At 41.2% G+C, this 16,899-nt stretch overlaps 1 protein-coding gene across 1 annotated transcript in view; it reads left to right on the top strand.

Annotated features, from left to right (window-relative positions):
- Positions 1–13,821, top strand: part of plpp4 (phospholipid phosphatase 4) — a 36,131-nt gene extending 22,310 nt beyond the window's left edge. Inside the window, exons 3-7 of the mRNA XM_028423606.1 lie at positions 1,892–1,982; positions 5,206–5,269; positions 5,361–5,485; positions 12,053–12,223; positions 13,610–13,821. Of these exons, the coding sequence (XP_028279407.1) occupies positions 1,892–1,982; positions 5,206–5,269; positions 5,361–5,485; positions 12,053–12,223; positions 13,610–13,821 (663 nt within the window). The remainder of the gene's footprint in view (positions 1–1,891; positions 1,983–5,205; positions 5,270–5,360; positions 5,486–12,052; positions 12,224–13,609) is intronic.
- The last annotated feature ends 3,078 nt before the right edge of the window (positions 13,822–16,899 follow it).

Genomic DNA, 16,899 nt, shown 5'->3' with positions numbered 1-16,899 from the left:
AAAGCAGGCCTCACAGCCACTGCTTATACCTAACAGCCCTCAATGTCATTGGTCTGACAGAGTCCCTGGAGGTGTGCAGAATTTATCTGGCTGTTAAAAGACGTCCGTAGAGGGGATTTACATGAAGCCACATCGTTACTCACTGTGACCTTGTTAAGATATATAGATATATATATATATATCTATATATCTGTATTGTAGCCTGCAGAGTCACTGCTGGGTGTTCTCATTATGAGAAGTAGCAGGAAAAATGCATAGTGTTTGTTATCGGCCGCCATGATCTGAGAGTGCATACCTTCGGATCAGTACAACTAAAGGTCACGCTTCAGATCAGAGAAAGTGCAAACATGCTGACACTGTCAGTATATGAAACCGATTCCACTTCTGCAAAGTTTGTGTGCGCTAACGAACTAATAAAACACACAAGAAGAAACTTTTAGAAAATATTCTGACACGTTCTTGTTCAGTTAAATCCTGGGCTCGTATTGGAATTTTGCTTATTAGGCAGTTAATGAATAAAATCCTTTAAATGCTCAAATTCTAGCAGCATTTATTTATTTAGTACACTGCAGTATAATAATAATAATAATTTAAAATTAGGAGAGCTATGAAAATCCAAAATAAGTCCAAAAAGCAAAAACACCTGAAATATATGAAACAAAATAGAGAAAATGAGCAGCCAACCACAAAAGAAGGCTCACAATGAAGCAACACTGGAAACACACTGAGCCGATGCAGGACTGATGCAGGGTGGGCAAAGCACCTGAAATCATCCAATCATTATGGTCTAGAGTCAAATGACAATATGCTGTATAAATCCTGTTTTGTAAGGAAATGTAATAGAATAATCATCTATTGTTAAACCTTTAAGATATCATCTGTTTCCATGGCAATGCACAACCTCCCAAGTAATGCTCTTCTCATCTTTGATAACTGTATAATGCTCTGGAGATGCCTCTTAAAGCGGAAAATACTATTAGTGTCTGCCACAGAATCAGCCAACAAAGTCACACCAGCAGTGTTAAAGCTGCGCTATAAGCAGTCAATCAGCCCAAACACCTGGAACAAAAGTCCAAAGTGGTAAATAATTGAGCTATAGTTTCCTAATGGGGGTTTGGAAAATGAATTCTTACTTCAGTCTGCCTGCTTCTTGTCTTGATCAAGGACCCAGTGTTTCCAGTGTGAATAAAGAGAGAATTACAAAATAAAAGAAAAAAGTTTTAGTGTTGTTAAAGAAATGATAAAGTTGCAAGAGTGTTTGTAATGTATACATAATGTAATAATAGTGTATCAGCTAAGGTTTCTTGCCACAGGGACATACTGTAAATAAATGTGGCTGGTTTAATCATTGTAATTCAGTGAACAACTCTTAGAGCTCTTATGAGAGTGACTGCAGATACTTCAAGAGAACAGAGCTGCGAAATGAGTTTATAATTGGCAGAGAAACACAGATATACACAAAGCTGAGCAAACGAACAGCACACGGGGGGAAATGAAATATGTGTGTTATAATAATGGAACCAAAACTCGGTCACTGTTTGTGCTACCGCCGTTTCTTAAGGCGAAGAAAATACTGATTCTGGCCCGAAAGTAATTAATACATCCTGAGGCATGAATAATCACCTAGGTGCTTAGGAGGCCCAAATCTCTTATCAAGTTAGGGGAGAAATTCTCTCCGTAACAGGCAGGAAGACCCACTGAGCAATAAAGGAGGCTGTTTGGCCCCTTAGTTTGCCTTGTTAAAATGAACTCTGAATAATGGATAGGTTGAGGTCATTCCCAGAGGCAGAAGTCACTTACGATTAACCTGCAAAACAGACTCAGTGGAACGCTGCGGTACATGTCTAATGACACATTAATAACTGTACATTTTCCTTTTGTTTGCTCACAGGCAATTTCATTCCTTACACCGCTGGCAGTGATATTTGTGGTGAAGATAATTCAGAGGACGGACAGGACGGACATCAAAGAGGCCTGTTTAGGTGGGTGGAGCAGACTTGAAATGTGGACTGTATATATAGTTTTAATATCATACTTGCTGCACCTATGGTACTGTAGAGGCTGGATCTATATTAATGATGAAAATTTTCTCATATTCATTTCATTTCACTCCCTAAAAGCATGGCTAATTGGTCACACAGAAATGCTTGATTGTGTTTAATGGCGCAGATCTTTCAACTCTGTGACCCTGTACTGCAGCCACGTGTTACTCTTCATCACATCAGTCATGACTATGTAAAATATCACACTCTTTGTTTCATTCTAAAGCAGCATTTGAGCGTTTCTCTAGCACTGAGCACTTTTTTTTTCTCCCTGTTTGACATTTTCCCCTGGGTGGAGAGGTCTGCGGAGGCTTTTGGCATATCAGGGAGCATTAAGAAAGTTTAGCACAAATCCAATTAAAGAGACGCGCAGAGATGAATCAGGTGGAGAGAGGGTGGCTCAGTGCATCAGTGCAGAGATTACAGCACTGTGTAGAATTTAACAGGGCCCATTACCGCCTGCGGAGGAGCACTTCTGCAAGCCGTACAGGGATACAGCATCACTCAGAAGAACAAAGAATAAAAGGAAGCCCATTATTCTGACACGTTTCTGCATGATCATGGTTTTGAAGATTGCTTTGAATCAATGCTACCTCACAACCTAATGAGAAAGAGGTGCCAGAGAGCACGTCTTCGGCTGGCTGTGTAGCTAACTACAGACCTGTTTGTAAGCAAAAATCACAGACGTAGCTGCACCTTATATGTGTTGAGTTCAAAGTTGCCCCTGAGGGTTGAATTCATGAATCAAATTTTCAAACAGATATGACCGAGTTACATTTTCATCCTTTGAATACCAATTAGACATTTGCAAATATAGTGCGTGTCCTCCCTGATACAATGCATTCTGCTATCATATTGTGTCTTTATTCGATCGCAGTGTTCCCTTGTGTAGACTTGGCTCATAACCCTTTATCATTCCCAAACTCCTGCTGCTTAATTATATGATTATCTATCAGTCAGGGTGTAATGAAGCCATTTTGGAAGTTTGATTATATTTTTTCCAAACGTCTGCTCTCAGGCACAAAGGTGATTCTGTAGTGATTGTTTTTAATTTTGGTTACAAAGCATGAATAATGTTATTCATCTTCTGACTGTGAAATGAGACGAGCACGCAGAGATATTATTGTTTACTGTGTGCAGAGGAAGTCATCTACCAGTCAGATGTAATAATGTTTGTATGAGCATGGTTTATATTAGTAACTAATAATGTGCCAGAGCTTCATCCATCCATCCATCCATCCATCCATCATCCATCCATCCATCCATCATCCATCCATCCATCCATCCATCCATCCATCCATCCATCCATCCATCAATCATCCATCCATCCATCCATCCATCCATCCATCATCCATCCATCCATCCATCCATCCATTCATCCATCCATCCATCCATCCATCGATTCATCCATCCATCCATCCATCCATCCATCCATCCATCCATCCATCCATCCATCATCCATCCATCCATCCATCATCCATCCATCCATCCATCCATCCATCCATCCATCTATCCATCCATCCATCTATTCATTATCCATCTATCCATCCATCCATCGATTCATCATCCATCTATCCATCCATCCATCTATTCATTATCCATCTATCCATCCATCCATCTATTCATTATCCATCTATCCATCCATCCATCCATCCATCCATCCATCTATCATCCATCCATCCATCCATCCATCCATCCATCCATCCATCCATCCATCCATCCATCCATCATCCATCCATCCAGCCATCCATCCATCCATCCTTGCATGCCTCCTGTTGCACTCTGCCTCATACATATGTTAAAGAAAATCCTGAAACAGTAGAAATGTTTTGGTCAGCCGTAGTTTATCATTCATCTTGTCAGTGATAGTAATTAAGACAGATCCAGCCCGTCTTTATTCAATAGGCCTCTAATTTCCTTAAACTGTACCCTATACTGCAATCACAAGAGCAAACTCTAGGCCAGTCTTGTCAACCAGAGGCAAAAGCACAATGAAATGTAGTGTAGATGTCTTTGGCAGAGAGGCTGATCAAGGTCGAGTACATAATTAGAATGATCAATACAGTAGGTGCACTGTGGTGAGCTACAAGAATGGCCAATCACTCCAACCCAGCTCAGGCCCTTTATTTAACAGATGTGTGGCGAGTTCTGGCTAAAGTGGAGACACTTTAATGCATGGTGGGAACTGTACCATGTGACTGTATGCATGCTGCTGGAAATGAAACCAGCACATCTGATGCCAGGAGTAAGTTTTGGAGATCAAACACATGGACTGTCACACACAGCTGCTGTCTGCAGAAAAAAGACCATCAGTTCGGCCTCCTAGCAACACGAGAAGTCCGACAAAGAGAACACTCTGCAGCTAAATGTCCCATTTTGAACTGGTCAAACAGAAGGTGTCTCAGTTTGAGCTTCCATCTGATCTTCACTGAGTTTAACAGCCGGTTAAATAACATTGACACTGGGCTCCTCTCACACATTTGAGTGCTGGCGACAAGGGGTAATTTCAGTTCCACCGCAGACTACTGGGATTAACCTACGGGGGCAGACACTCTGGCTGATGATGAGCCCCAGTGGCTTTCTTCAGAGCTAATTAAATGAACATACATTCACAGTGTAATGCCTACCTGTCAACCAGCTGCAGTCATCCTCTTTGATAGGATGGGAGTTTAGCTGGAGAAGTAATTACTTCCCAGACTTATTAGGCTCTTAAGAAACTTGTCGCTGCAGTATTTGAGTATGGATAACATTTTCTCCCTTTTTAGATACCTGTGTGATATAATTATAATTGATTGACATGAGATGTTGGTTAAACACCTCATCCCTGCTTCCATCAGCCTCAGCTGTAGCCTAGCCCTTAGCTTGTTTTTTGTGCTGATAAGAAACTGTCACTTGCTGTTGTGTGTATGTTAGCATGTTGATGCTTTAGCTGCTGCTGAAGCATGCACTCAGTTTAAACCCTGCTTGATGTTTCTGCTTCTGTGATTCACACATAAATCTTGACTGAATCTGTCCAGCTGTGAGGGAAATCCCCATAACCAATTGTTGCATTAAAAGAAAAATATATTCCTGTTTAATGTAATTTTGTCATCTGTTTAACCAGTTTTGACAATAAACCACAGAAAGCTACCATTTATAATTCTGTATGAGTCTCCTCTTCCAGCTGTGTCTCTGGCTCTCGCTCTGAATGGAGTCTTCACGAATACTATCAAGTTGATTGTTGGCAGGTACGCTTACTTGAAGTGTTTGACGTATAAAATGGGATTCTCTGTAGTGATGATACTGAAACAGTCTCTTGTGCTGCACTTGAATCTTCAGGCCCAGACCGGATTACTACGAGCGCTGTTTCCCAGATGGACAAGGGAATGCGAAGATGCTGTGCAACGGGGTGTCGGAGGTAATCATCGAGGGACGCAAGAGCTTCCCCAGCAGCCATTCGTCCTGTGAGTATCACTGCACTGCACTCACTACACAGTGCCAGCACAGAAGTCACTCACATTCACACCGGCTCATTAAAACTGCAAACAACAGCAGCTAGTAACCGAGTAGAAAATAACCATGTGTGCTGATTGGCAGTGTGAAAGGTGCTTCCTCGTGTTGCCTCTCTTACAACATGTTGAATTGAGTTTTGAATCAGTTCACAGCTTGTTAGGTCTGAGTCTCCTACAAGCTGTAGATGAGAGTACGCACCAGTTGCACGTGACTTCCTGCTGTGCACAGCTGTGCAGACTAACGTGGGACACTGGACATCTTTGCAGCCACAGTGCTTCCCAAGCTGTTTTCACTTCTGCAGCGTGTTAAATAATTCACATGTTTTTCTGTTGTCCGACAGATGAATGTTAAACAGTATTGCACACAGTGTCTGTTATGGGCTGCACAGATGTGAATAATCCTTTGATAGGCCGTTACATGGTGGAACCAGGCGCATAAAGACAGCATTTAAGAGGATATATCTTTGAAAACACCCCTTAATGGCCTCGCTTTCACTAAACATAAAACACATGACTGCATAGCTTCAAAGTTTTTTCCTCGCTGTTGCTTTAGCAACTGCATATCACAGTTACAATGATATCACATTGAACTTTTCACTATTTATCATGCAAAGGGGAAAAAAATCTTTATGTCTTTTACGACCTGTGTCCTCATTGTTTGCTCATGTTCACATTATAACAAGGTAACTCTGCTGGATTTATGAACAGTGGCAGAATATGTAAATTGTCAGACGGTTGCTTTAATCCTCACAGGCTGGAAAGAAAAAACTCTTGACACTATAACATATTTAACTTTTATTTTACAGTCTAATAATCTTTTGAAATCTTATCATATTTAATATATTTTATCATATTTAAGCTGTCAATTTGTCTGCCTTGGCCCATAATTGTAATGTACAGTGTTGCGTGTTATATGTCAAACAGAAGTAGGTGATGTGGCAGTAAAAACTGAGATGGCTGTAATTTCATGGTCCAACCTGATTTAGAATCATGTTTTTTTTTTTTTTGCATAATATTAACGCTTACAGATTTTCAAATACCTGCTTTAAGAAAGAAATGCTTTGAAGTGCTGCCTGTGTCCCATTAGAAATGGCACAGAGGGATGATGCTCTGTATTTCACAGCAGCACTCTGTGTGGATTACATTCATCTGTGCGACAGCTCTAATAGCCTTATGTTGTTGCTCTGCGAGTAAGAATGTGATTGAGAGAAGAGTGCGATGGGGACACACGGAGCACCCATATGCCAGCAGAAGAAGAAATCCAATTTCCTGTCTGTGTCCTCTTTTTTCCCAGACAATGCTTGTTGGACTACACATAAGTTACAAAGCTTTTACTCAGACAAATGTGGCAGGAGACGGAAAAATAGAGGCCAGACAAGATGACAAGAGTGAGCATAGTCTTATTTAAAGTGGCGTCTGAAGGTAACACACAACATCACTTCTGGCTGGTGTGAAGCTTTGCATTCACACAGACAAGAGATGCACTCACAGACCTTCAGATTATATCCTCACAGGATGCTGTGGCGTGCGACAAAAAGCACAACCTAAACTAATCCATCATCATCATCAGTCAGGACGAGGATATAAATACACACAGGACGTCAGTGTTTGATGACAGCTATTTTCTGAAGCTGGCAAACGATTGTTATTACATTTCAAAGTTTTTAAAAGCTGCTCACGTTCTCTGTAATTAGGTTCCTTTTCTTCACTTGATAGCAGAAGACACTGAGTAGAAGGAATTGGAGGAGACAGGTCCCAGAAAGAGAAAAACAAACCTGAACCCACTGCACAGATATACAAGCAGACGCCCTAAAGCATCCACTGTAATTGTCTGTTTCTTGTTAATATTCACCCCACCCTCTCCCCCTGTGCATATTAAGTAATTAGATATGATCAATTAATATACTCTGTTAAAAACCATCTGCCATCTTTACCATCTACAATCTCTCCAAAGCCTAAATGAAGCCCATGAGACGAACCTAATCCCATCTTTAAATCTCCACCATCTTTTACTTATGCACACAATCTATATTAAATTAACCCTAACGTGCCATGTCCATCATATTAGTTCAGCCCCTGAAGTGAATCCTGCAAAGTGTGCGCTCATATTTTTTGTGGTAACACAATCAGGCACACTTCAGTGCAGAGTGAAGCAGCAATTACACAGCGCTAATAAGGAGGTTCTGTTGAGCTTTTGTATGTTAATGGATGAAACTGCCTTGGTGCCTAAGTGGCTGGTTAATATGCATTACTTCTGGCAAGAGTCAGAGTGGTGTCCCAGCAGTTCCTGCTTGGGTCAAAGGGCTGAATAGGAGAGAATGTGGGGGAGGCTGGGAGATGGAGAGTGTAATTATATACATCCCGCACTTTCTCCCTGTTTGAGTTCAGAAACAACATTTCTACATAACGATACTGAAGATTAAAAAATACATTTGTATACATTAAGTGGCTCATGAGAACAAAGGTGAGAGCCTGCAGTCACATACTGCCTCTGCAAGGCTCTGCTAATGGTTAATGGGTTTATATGGTTGCATATATATGCATCACAACACTGTCATTAGGATGGAGTTTCTCATAGTTCTGTTGTCTGGATTTTCCAAAAAGTTTGACATAATAAAGCAACAAATATGTTGTATCTCAATGAATCTCCATGCCGTACATGTATGTTGTCATGTAGCAAAGTGTTCGACCACCACTTCACCACATCACAGTATTAATTAAACGTGTTACAGGATAATTACTTCCAGCAACAAGCTTCTCTGCCATTTTAACTACCATGCTGATGAGTCAGGCGGCTTTACAAACTACACTCACACAACCACATCATATGACTGCTATGTCATTCGTCTGTGTACATACGGCATTTTCCTGTTTACGTAGAAGTCAGAATAGGTCGTATCATCTGAAAATTCTCAACAAGCCTTGTGCTTGTTCAAAGATGGAAAAAAAGCAATTACGCTTCACTCATCCGTCTCATTACGGATCTTTGTTTTGTCTCAGAGGAACTGCTTTTAAAAACTTTTGAAATGCAAACCATGATGTTTTTCTCTTTCTGAGCCTCCTCCATGTCCTCTAGCCTTTCGCGGACTCTTGCTTGCCTCATGAGGGTCGCCCTCCGCTGCTTATTACTATTACTATTCATTGTATAAGCCACTGGGTCAGTTTATCCTGCTAATTTTACATGGGAAAATGGGTTTGTGTGTAGTATGTGCAGGATGCATACTTGCTGTCCCCACTCGTGCATGATTATGCAAATCATCAAAGCATTTCTATTAGTGTAATCCTCAAGATGTTGACTCGTTGAGTCAGCAAACATTGGTTGTGTACAGTATGGAGATAAAACTGCAAGCTTGCTGCTCTTCTACAATGAATAATTTCCCTTATCATAGCTTTAGTAATACAGTTTTGTTTGGTTTTATTGGTTGGCTAGGTTCAATCTGTTCAGTAAATCCTATCAGTTTTTATTTGAAGTCACCTTATGTGTTGTCAGGTTGTCATAACTTCTCACGACTCTCTAAAAATTGGATGTATTGTTTTTTTTTTGCTTTTGAATAAACTCCAGGTTGCATCTTTTTAAATAAATAAGAGGGCTTTTCAGGACCACTGCTGCTGTCCTCACAAATATAATGTGAGTAATCATTATGCAGAAGTATAAAAGCAGGAGAAGCACATGTGTGTGGATCAATTAATATATACCAGTGTTGTCAGTGTTACCAAACTGTGATTAATGGCAGAGCGATGAGGGCTCAGCTCCACTGAAAGCTGCTTCGAGTTAAAAGTTCAAGTGTTCAGTCAGCAGACTGAGTCTGTGGTTCATGGATAATTTAGTTCTGTCTTCCCAAATGAGTAATGTAATTGTCTTAGCTGTGGTTAGAGCTATTAAAATGAATGGTGTGAGCCGCTGTGTGATTGGTAATGCGGAGAGGTCGTCTGGAAGTGAGATGGATGGGCATTGAGGGATGCTGAGGCCGAGCATCTTGGATGGCTTGTTCATAACCTCCAAACAGAAGGAGCGGGCTGATGAGCGGAGCCAGAAAGCATGAAAGTAAATGAATTGTTGTCTGTAAAGCCCATGTGGTACAACTGTGTGAGTGGTGATGATGACTTTGCACAATGTTTTTTACACAACTAGGATCCAATTAGCCTTGAACATAATGGATTTTTCTCTATCTCTTAAAAATGTAATGATTTAATCTGTCCTCTTACACTTTAAATTACCCTTCTGTTGATTTCTTTCTTGATTTTTCCATCTAGTGTCCAGTTTAGCTGCTCTGTGAAAACCTTTGTGAGCTGCAGAGCTGTACAATGTGTTGTTACAGGGAGATGAAAGTCTGACAGCCTCTGCGATCTAATATTCATTCCTTCAAAACACCTGTCCTCCTGTAGATAAGTACAAATGTTTCCATCTATTCTCCTGGACAGACAATTCTTATACATGTGTTTTGATCCACAGAGTTTGTCACATCCTGTGCCTACAGGCAGTGATGGGAAGGATACTTTTAAAAAAGTATGCAGTTACAGGATACACATTACATGCCCTAAAATGTCATTTGTAATGTAATTACATTTTCAATTCTGATTACTTGGATTACTTACACGTTGAATTGCATTTTTGAATTGAATGCCGCAATCACCCCCTGCAGTCACTCAAGCTCATTTTACACACATGAAACAATGTTTGAATACTTACATAAAACAGAGGTTCTTAACTGACTGCACAGAGTTAGCTAGCAGCCAATAGCTAACTCACTCATTCAAGTGATGTAAACTGTGTGTCGGTGTTGTGCCAAAAAGTAATCATCTGCCAAAAAATCAGCACAAAAAAGGGACAACGCAAAGAGCCTTATAGCTGCAGATGATCACTTTTTGGCACAACACCGGCATCATGATTGAGGAGCACAACGCTTCAGTCTTCATCCTCATCCTCAGACTCTGAGCTTCCATCAGTCCGGCTGCACTCACGCCAATGACTATTCACCATCATACACATGTACATAACCACACAGTGAGACAAGCGAGCAGGAGACAGTCGTCAGACATCTGCTGTGAACAAGATCTTTGTTGCAATGAAGACAATGATTTTTATGTAACTAGTTTTATCCCCCTGAGTGAATAAACACATGAAAGTACCGTGCAATCCACTGATTTTAACAATGTATGTAATGTATTCTAATCTCTTTAGACTGTAACTGTAACAGAGTACAGTTACTCATATTGTGTACTCTAACGTCGGTGCATGTAATCCCTTACTCCCCCAACACTGCCTTCAGGACATCCTGGCTGCAACACAATGCAGTCCAACCACCTCTGCAGGAGTAGAGTAAAATCCAATCAAGCAAACTACAATATATCCATGACTACCAATGTATAATCACTTTTTAATAGAAAACTAATATCAGCCCACACCGGCCATCCAATATACAAATGGCCTAATGGAAAATGTAGATTTTTAATAGAGAGTTCTGGCTGGCAGCAGGACTGTCTGTGAGACTGTCTGCCTCCCTCTTCCATTGGTCCCCTCTCTCTCTCTCTCCCTCTCTCTCTCTCTCTCTCTCTCTCTCTTTCTCTCAGGCTGCACACGTGTCCCAGTGTCCTTAGTATTCTTGGCCAGTTTGTAGCTTGACTGACGAATGGGCAGCTGATGGGTGCTGATGGGTGCTATTTGGCCTGCTGTAGCAGTAAACTAATGACCCTGTCTCAGTACTACCTCTTATGGCTCCATCACAGAACCTTTAATTCATGCAATTAGGCCGCCGCTGTTTCTCTCACACTAACCAACATCAGCAAGGGGTCTCCTGTGCAAGGCCAGCAGCTCAGTTCCATTTATCTCTCACACAGGCCTTTATTTTTCCCTCTGAACTCAAGCTGTATCTGAGCAGAGGAGAACATGCTCCAGCTATGCTCATTATATGCCTCTTATACTGTATCTGTCCTCATTGTAAGCACTGTTTACATGGAAAGTCTGATGTATGACACACACTGATGCCACATACTGTAAACGTTGCAGAAAATAGGCACATTGTTCAAAACGTCTCCTTCAGTGTGAGATGTTTATATATCTTTGTATAGCCAGTCCAGTATCCTTCGTTTTAACACGTAGATATCTAACTATCATCTTATAGAACATAACATTAATTTACATTTATTACACCTAGCATTAACACGTGTCTAATCACTAGAGGACAGCTTACATATCTCACATAAGTATCAAGTTAGAGCTTGTGACTGAGTGTCATTTACCCGCTCTGTATGCACATTAGAACTGACATCATGTTTGCACAATGCACAATGAATCACACAAGATGCAGATGCCATTTTTGTCTGCCATCTCAGTGAGTCTCTGCCTTCATAACCATGTAGTGATGCAGCTGAAGAAAAACGCTCATTTTCCATTTTCAAGGACTGCAGTATCGACCTAATGTTACATTTTCCCGGTCAGGACGGGCTGCAACCATATCGACTTCATTTTTAAACCTAACCTTCTCTCCCTCTCTCTCTCTCTCTGTCTATCTGCCACAGTTGCATTCTCCGGTCTTGGCTTCACCTCCTTCTACCTGGCGGGAAAGCTGCAGTGTTTCACCGATCAGGGGCGAGGCCGCAGCTGGCGTCTTTGTGCCATGGTGCTGCCTCTTTACAGCGCCATGATGATTGCATTGTCCCGGACCTGCGACTATAAACACCACTGGCAAGGTCTGCCCCCAAAAAACTGACACACCTGCATCAATCCGAACCATTGTTGAAAAGGTCCTGTGTTCCTAACTCACCAAAGTGTTAAACGTGCTTGTGTCAGCTGGAGAAGGATGCATCTGCATGAAGTCTGCAGCCTGAGACACTTCTGTAATTATGATACAGAGACTGTATAAAGCCCACATTTAAAACAGCTGTACTGGTGTATTCACACAACATTTAAACTCAATCAGCATGGCTGATAAACGAAGGGGGTCTGTGCTTGTTTGTTTGCCCAACAGGCTGCTTTATTTTAGTTTTTGCATAAAGGCTGGTTTTGATTTCCTAAAAAACTGCATCAATGAGAAACACTATAATTACAAGCTCCAGTGTTCATCTCTTTTGAACTGAAATTGAAGGGGGGTGCAAATGTGAGTGGGATGTGGGAGAGAATATGTGATAATACGATGACAGCTCCGTCATATGGTGTTAATTAGTTCTAAAAAAGCCATATGTTCCTGGGTTGCAGGGCGGCTACACAACAGTCAGCTTTTATGGATGTATTTGTTTTGTTTAGAGCAGACATCAGTAGACCAAAGCAGGCAGTAGTTACAGGCCGAGTTTACTTTTCCTCCTGTCCCTCCTCAGCTGACTGTAACGCAGCAGCAGGGGTGCAGCCCATTAAACTTGAGGGGCCACAATCTGCTCGCAGTGTAAACACAAGCTGGGAGCCCCCCCTTAGCATGGCTGCTACACCATGCCTGATGAATATTCTAGATGTTCATGTGGAGTTTCTCTTCTTCCTGAACCTCACGTCGCTGTCTGAATGAGGCCACCAAACTAATAATCACAGTCTTTTAAGTTCAGTGGACATGAGTGGATCAAACACCAGCAGAGCTACCTCCTGATTGGTGGAAATCAATGTTTTCATTTTACCCAGAAGCAGAAAATAAAAGGAGACTTATGGAAAAATGTAATTTTGATGCTATGGAAGTCTCTACCTCAGCTGCTTCAGTCACCAGCTGGCTGTGTCATTTTGATATATATCCAGCAATATAGGCTTTATATTCACTAAGGCAGTGTGATATTATGTGATGTATTATAGCTTAAAGGGGGGCAGATATAATACAAAAGTATTCAGCGTATGACAAAGTGACAGAGACAGCCTGTCCAGGGGCAAAGGAGCCCTGCGCTCAGATTCATGGCTTTTCCTTTCTCTTTACTTCCATCAACTTCTAAACGAGCCAGGCGTGATGAATGCTCAGTGACGCACTATAGCACATACAGTAACGCCTAATTAACTGGGCTCATTCTACAAATAAGAGCTGGTGTTATTTCTCTTCCTCCACACAGGCTAAAATTAGCCCAGGATGCATACCTTAAAATATATGTGTTTTGGTGTCTTCACAGATGCCTTTGTTGGAGGAGTGATCGGGTTGCTGTTTGCGTACATCTGCTACCGCCAGCACTACCCACCGTTTCTGCACACCGACTGCCACCTGCCTTATGCCAGTCTGGCTGCAGCCGCCCACGTGCCCTCCTCGCACCTTCAGGACAACTCCCAGCCCACCGACAATGCCACCACCCTCCCCCTGGAGGGCTTGACTGAAGGGCCGGTATGACTAGTGGCCACCACCGAGACTTCCCCCAACACCCTCACCAAGCCACCAGGCTCGCCTCCTCATTCCCAGTGACGGACTGGCCTCTTGTATACATTCCAGTGGACAGTGAAACACACACCCATCTCCCATGCTGTTTCTTCCTGTCTCGGTGGCACCTACTTTCTTTGTGTTTTTTTTTTTTTTTCCTCAATCTGGCTCTTGCTCAGCAGCCGTTAAAGTCTATATTTAGATGTGATGAACCTATGAATATGGGACATCACCGCTGAGAGGGAAAGGAGAGAAAGATGCAGAAAACTTGAGGAAAAGTCGTACTAATGGCGGGGAAGGAGGATGGAAATATTGCTAGTTTTTTTGCTGGAACTTTTTGTGAGAGATGTGGTTGGCTTGTTCTTTTATGTTGGAGAAAATTATTCTTTAGCTGTCAAATAATTAGGAGCTCCGGAAAAATCCCATAAAATGTCACAGCAATTGAATTCAGACCGAGACATTGTCGCACTGAGAGATACACGATGTGACGAACGTTTGTTTTTGGCGTTAAAGGTGGAAATCTTAATGCTGCAGCTACTAGATCTGGAGCTGATGATGTTTTTTTGATTTATGGATTATTTAAAATGATTTATCGATTCATATATTCTGACATGTATGGACAAACCAGTGCCCAGAAAAATATTGACTAATTGCTGCAGCTTTAGAGCATATTATGAGAATTTTTACAATATGTGTGCTTGTCAGCACAAAAAATCAACACAAGAAATAATCCTTCCAGCTCGTGAAACCAAATCAGTTGTGCAAGAATTTGCCCGTCCTGATCCGAAGGCCACTCAATACCTGACCCTTCATGAATGTGCTTAATGGGCTGGAGAGGGAACCTGGGAAATGGAAGGAAGAGAACAGATATGGTGGCTTGGTGTGGATCTGTTAGAATCAAAGCTTCCAAAATTTTAGATTTTGCTATATAAATAATTAAAGCACAGTAAATAATTTGGATTTTTTTTTAAAAAATTCCTTACATTTATCCCTGGACTCGTGTCTCCTTAGCAACGTGTTGACAAATGTAGAACCAATAAGCTTTTAGAAGCACTGTTCCATGTCAAAAGCAACAATCACCATTCCCTCTCTGGAATCTCCTCTATTACTGTACCTCATTTATTCCATGGTCGTACAATCCAGCTCCCTCATTTCTCTTCCTGTCACTATCCAACAATTTATATATTTTTTATTTTATTTTACAGGGACACGAACCTTCAATCAATAACAGGCAGGTGGGAAGTGCGCCTGAGCACAGGCACAAACTCCAATCTGATCCTGCATTAATCCTCATTAAGCGGGGTCAGCTACTGCTGCTTATGAGGACATTAGGACTGTATGAGGTGCCCCACAAACTGACCAAGCATTGCAAATGGCTTTCAGCTCACCGTAGCCTCACAAATAGACAATCTAGCATGCAGCAAGGAGACAGATCCGGACCAGGACTGTAATTTTGATGTATTATTCATCCATTAAAGTTCCATTATTTATTAATGTAGGGACAGCGCGTTAAAACGGAACGGACACCAAAGATTTCCAGCTCTCGCCTGGCTTGTAGGCACCCTCTTATGCTTATTAACAGAGATGACACATCAGCCAGATCAGCACAGCAATTTGTAGCTTTTTACAAGTTTGTTAGAAATGATGGATCATTTTGTTGCCTTGGTTACCGTGTTATTTCGGCCATTGCTGTGACATTATAAATGGGAACAACAAAATCTCAAACAGACATGTATATAATACCGAATAGGAGGCAAAGATATGTGAAAGGAAATGAGTTATTTTGTAATTTTACATCAGCTGCATCTTCAGCTGTTGCTGGGCACAAATTGGCTCATGGCACAAAAGCAGAGCTTCAAAAACTGAAATTATTTTATATAAACATCAATTAACACAATTATTCAGTCCATTGGCAGCTTCTTCAGACTGTGTGTGTGTGTGTGTGCAGGATTTGAACGGCCTATATCACACTGATGCAATACAAACATCAAACTTTTTCACTGGAGAAAGAAAAATAAAAAAAAGGTGCACGACTCTGCACATCAGACTCTGTGACGACCAGACTCTGAGAGTTGACGGTTGAGTCAGTGACTTTTTTTTTCTTTCTTTTAGCAACTCTGAGATTCTTGGGGGTGACATGATTGTGACACAGATGCATTAAACTCTATAGACCTGCGTTTGCCTAACTCGGCAGTCTGACATTTGTATTTTTGGTGACGGTACAGTGTGTATTTTGAAAAAGAAAAGACAAAGAAGGAGCCGTGTGTGTGTGTGTGTGTGTGTGTGTGAGAGTGATTCAGATTGAATTGAAGTTCTTCTATCCTTAAAATCATCCCATCATTTGTTTTGATTTGGTGCTATAGATACTTTTGTAGCAGTTGGTGTCCGTTGTTTCAAATGGTGGATGTGTCCTTTTGAACTGAAGGTTCAATAATTTTCTACAGATAAAGAATATATATATATACATAAATATTTCAAACGTGAATGATGGCAACCTGAGCTTTTTCTTTTTTCACCCAGTGAAGAAAGTAACTTAAAAATATTAAAGAAATGATCGTCTGTTGTCATGAAGTAGGTGTCTGAAGAAAAAAAAAAAGTGTGTAAGAATTTTTTTTTTTGTTCATGGCATGCCGGTTTTATTTGTGAGAAACGTTTTCTATGAATACGCATGTCAGGCCTTGAGAACTCTTTGAGCTGTGTTTAACTGTTTGTATTCTTTACGTACGATAAAAGGACTGCAGCTGTGTGCAAAGTGTCCATGAAGAAAACAAAGGACCCTAAATGTATCTCTGTTGGATGTTTATGGTGGAATCACTGGACACTAAGGAGAATATTTGTATTTAAACTGCCACCCTGTAATCAGCATATACTGTAGCTCTTATTATACTGTCCCATATAAAATGCAAATGAACAATCTACAGTTATTGCTTCAGCAGACATTTGAATGAGCCGTGCCCCGAGTTTAGTTTCTGCTTTAATGGAGGAGCTGAATGTGTGTGTGTGAATGTAACTCTGTTCTAAGTGTGTGTTGTGCTGTTTTGCATCACTTGT

Source organism: Parambassis ranga, chromosome 15 (assembly GCF_900634625.1).
Source record: "Parambassis ranga chromosome 15, fParRan2.1, whole genome shotgun sequence".
Lineage (NCBI taxonomy): Eukaryota > Metazoa > Chordata > Actinopteri > Ambassidae > Parambassis > Parambassis ranga.
Note: the sequence above shows the minus strand (reverse complement) of the source record. Positions and strands in the feature narration are given on the sequence as shown.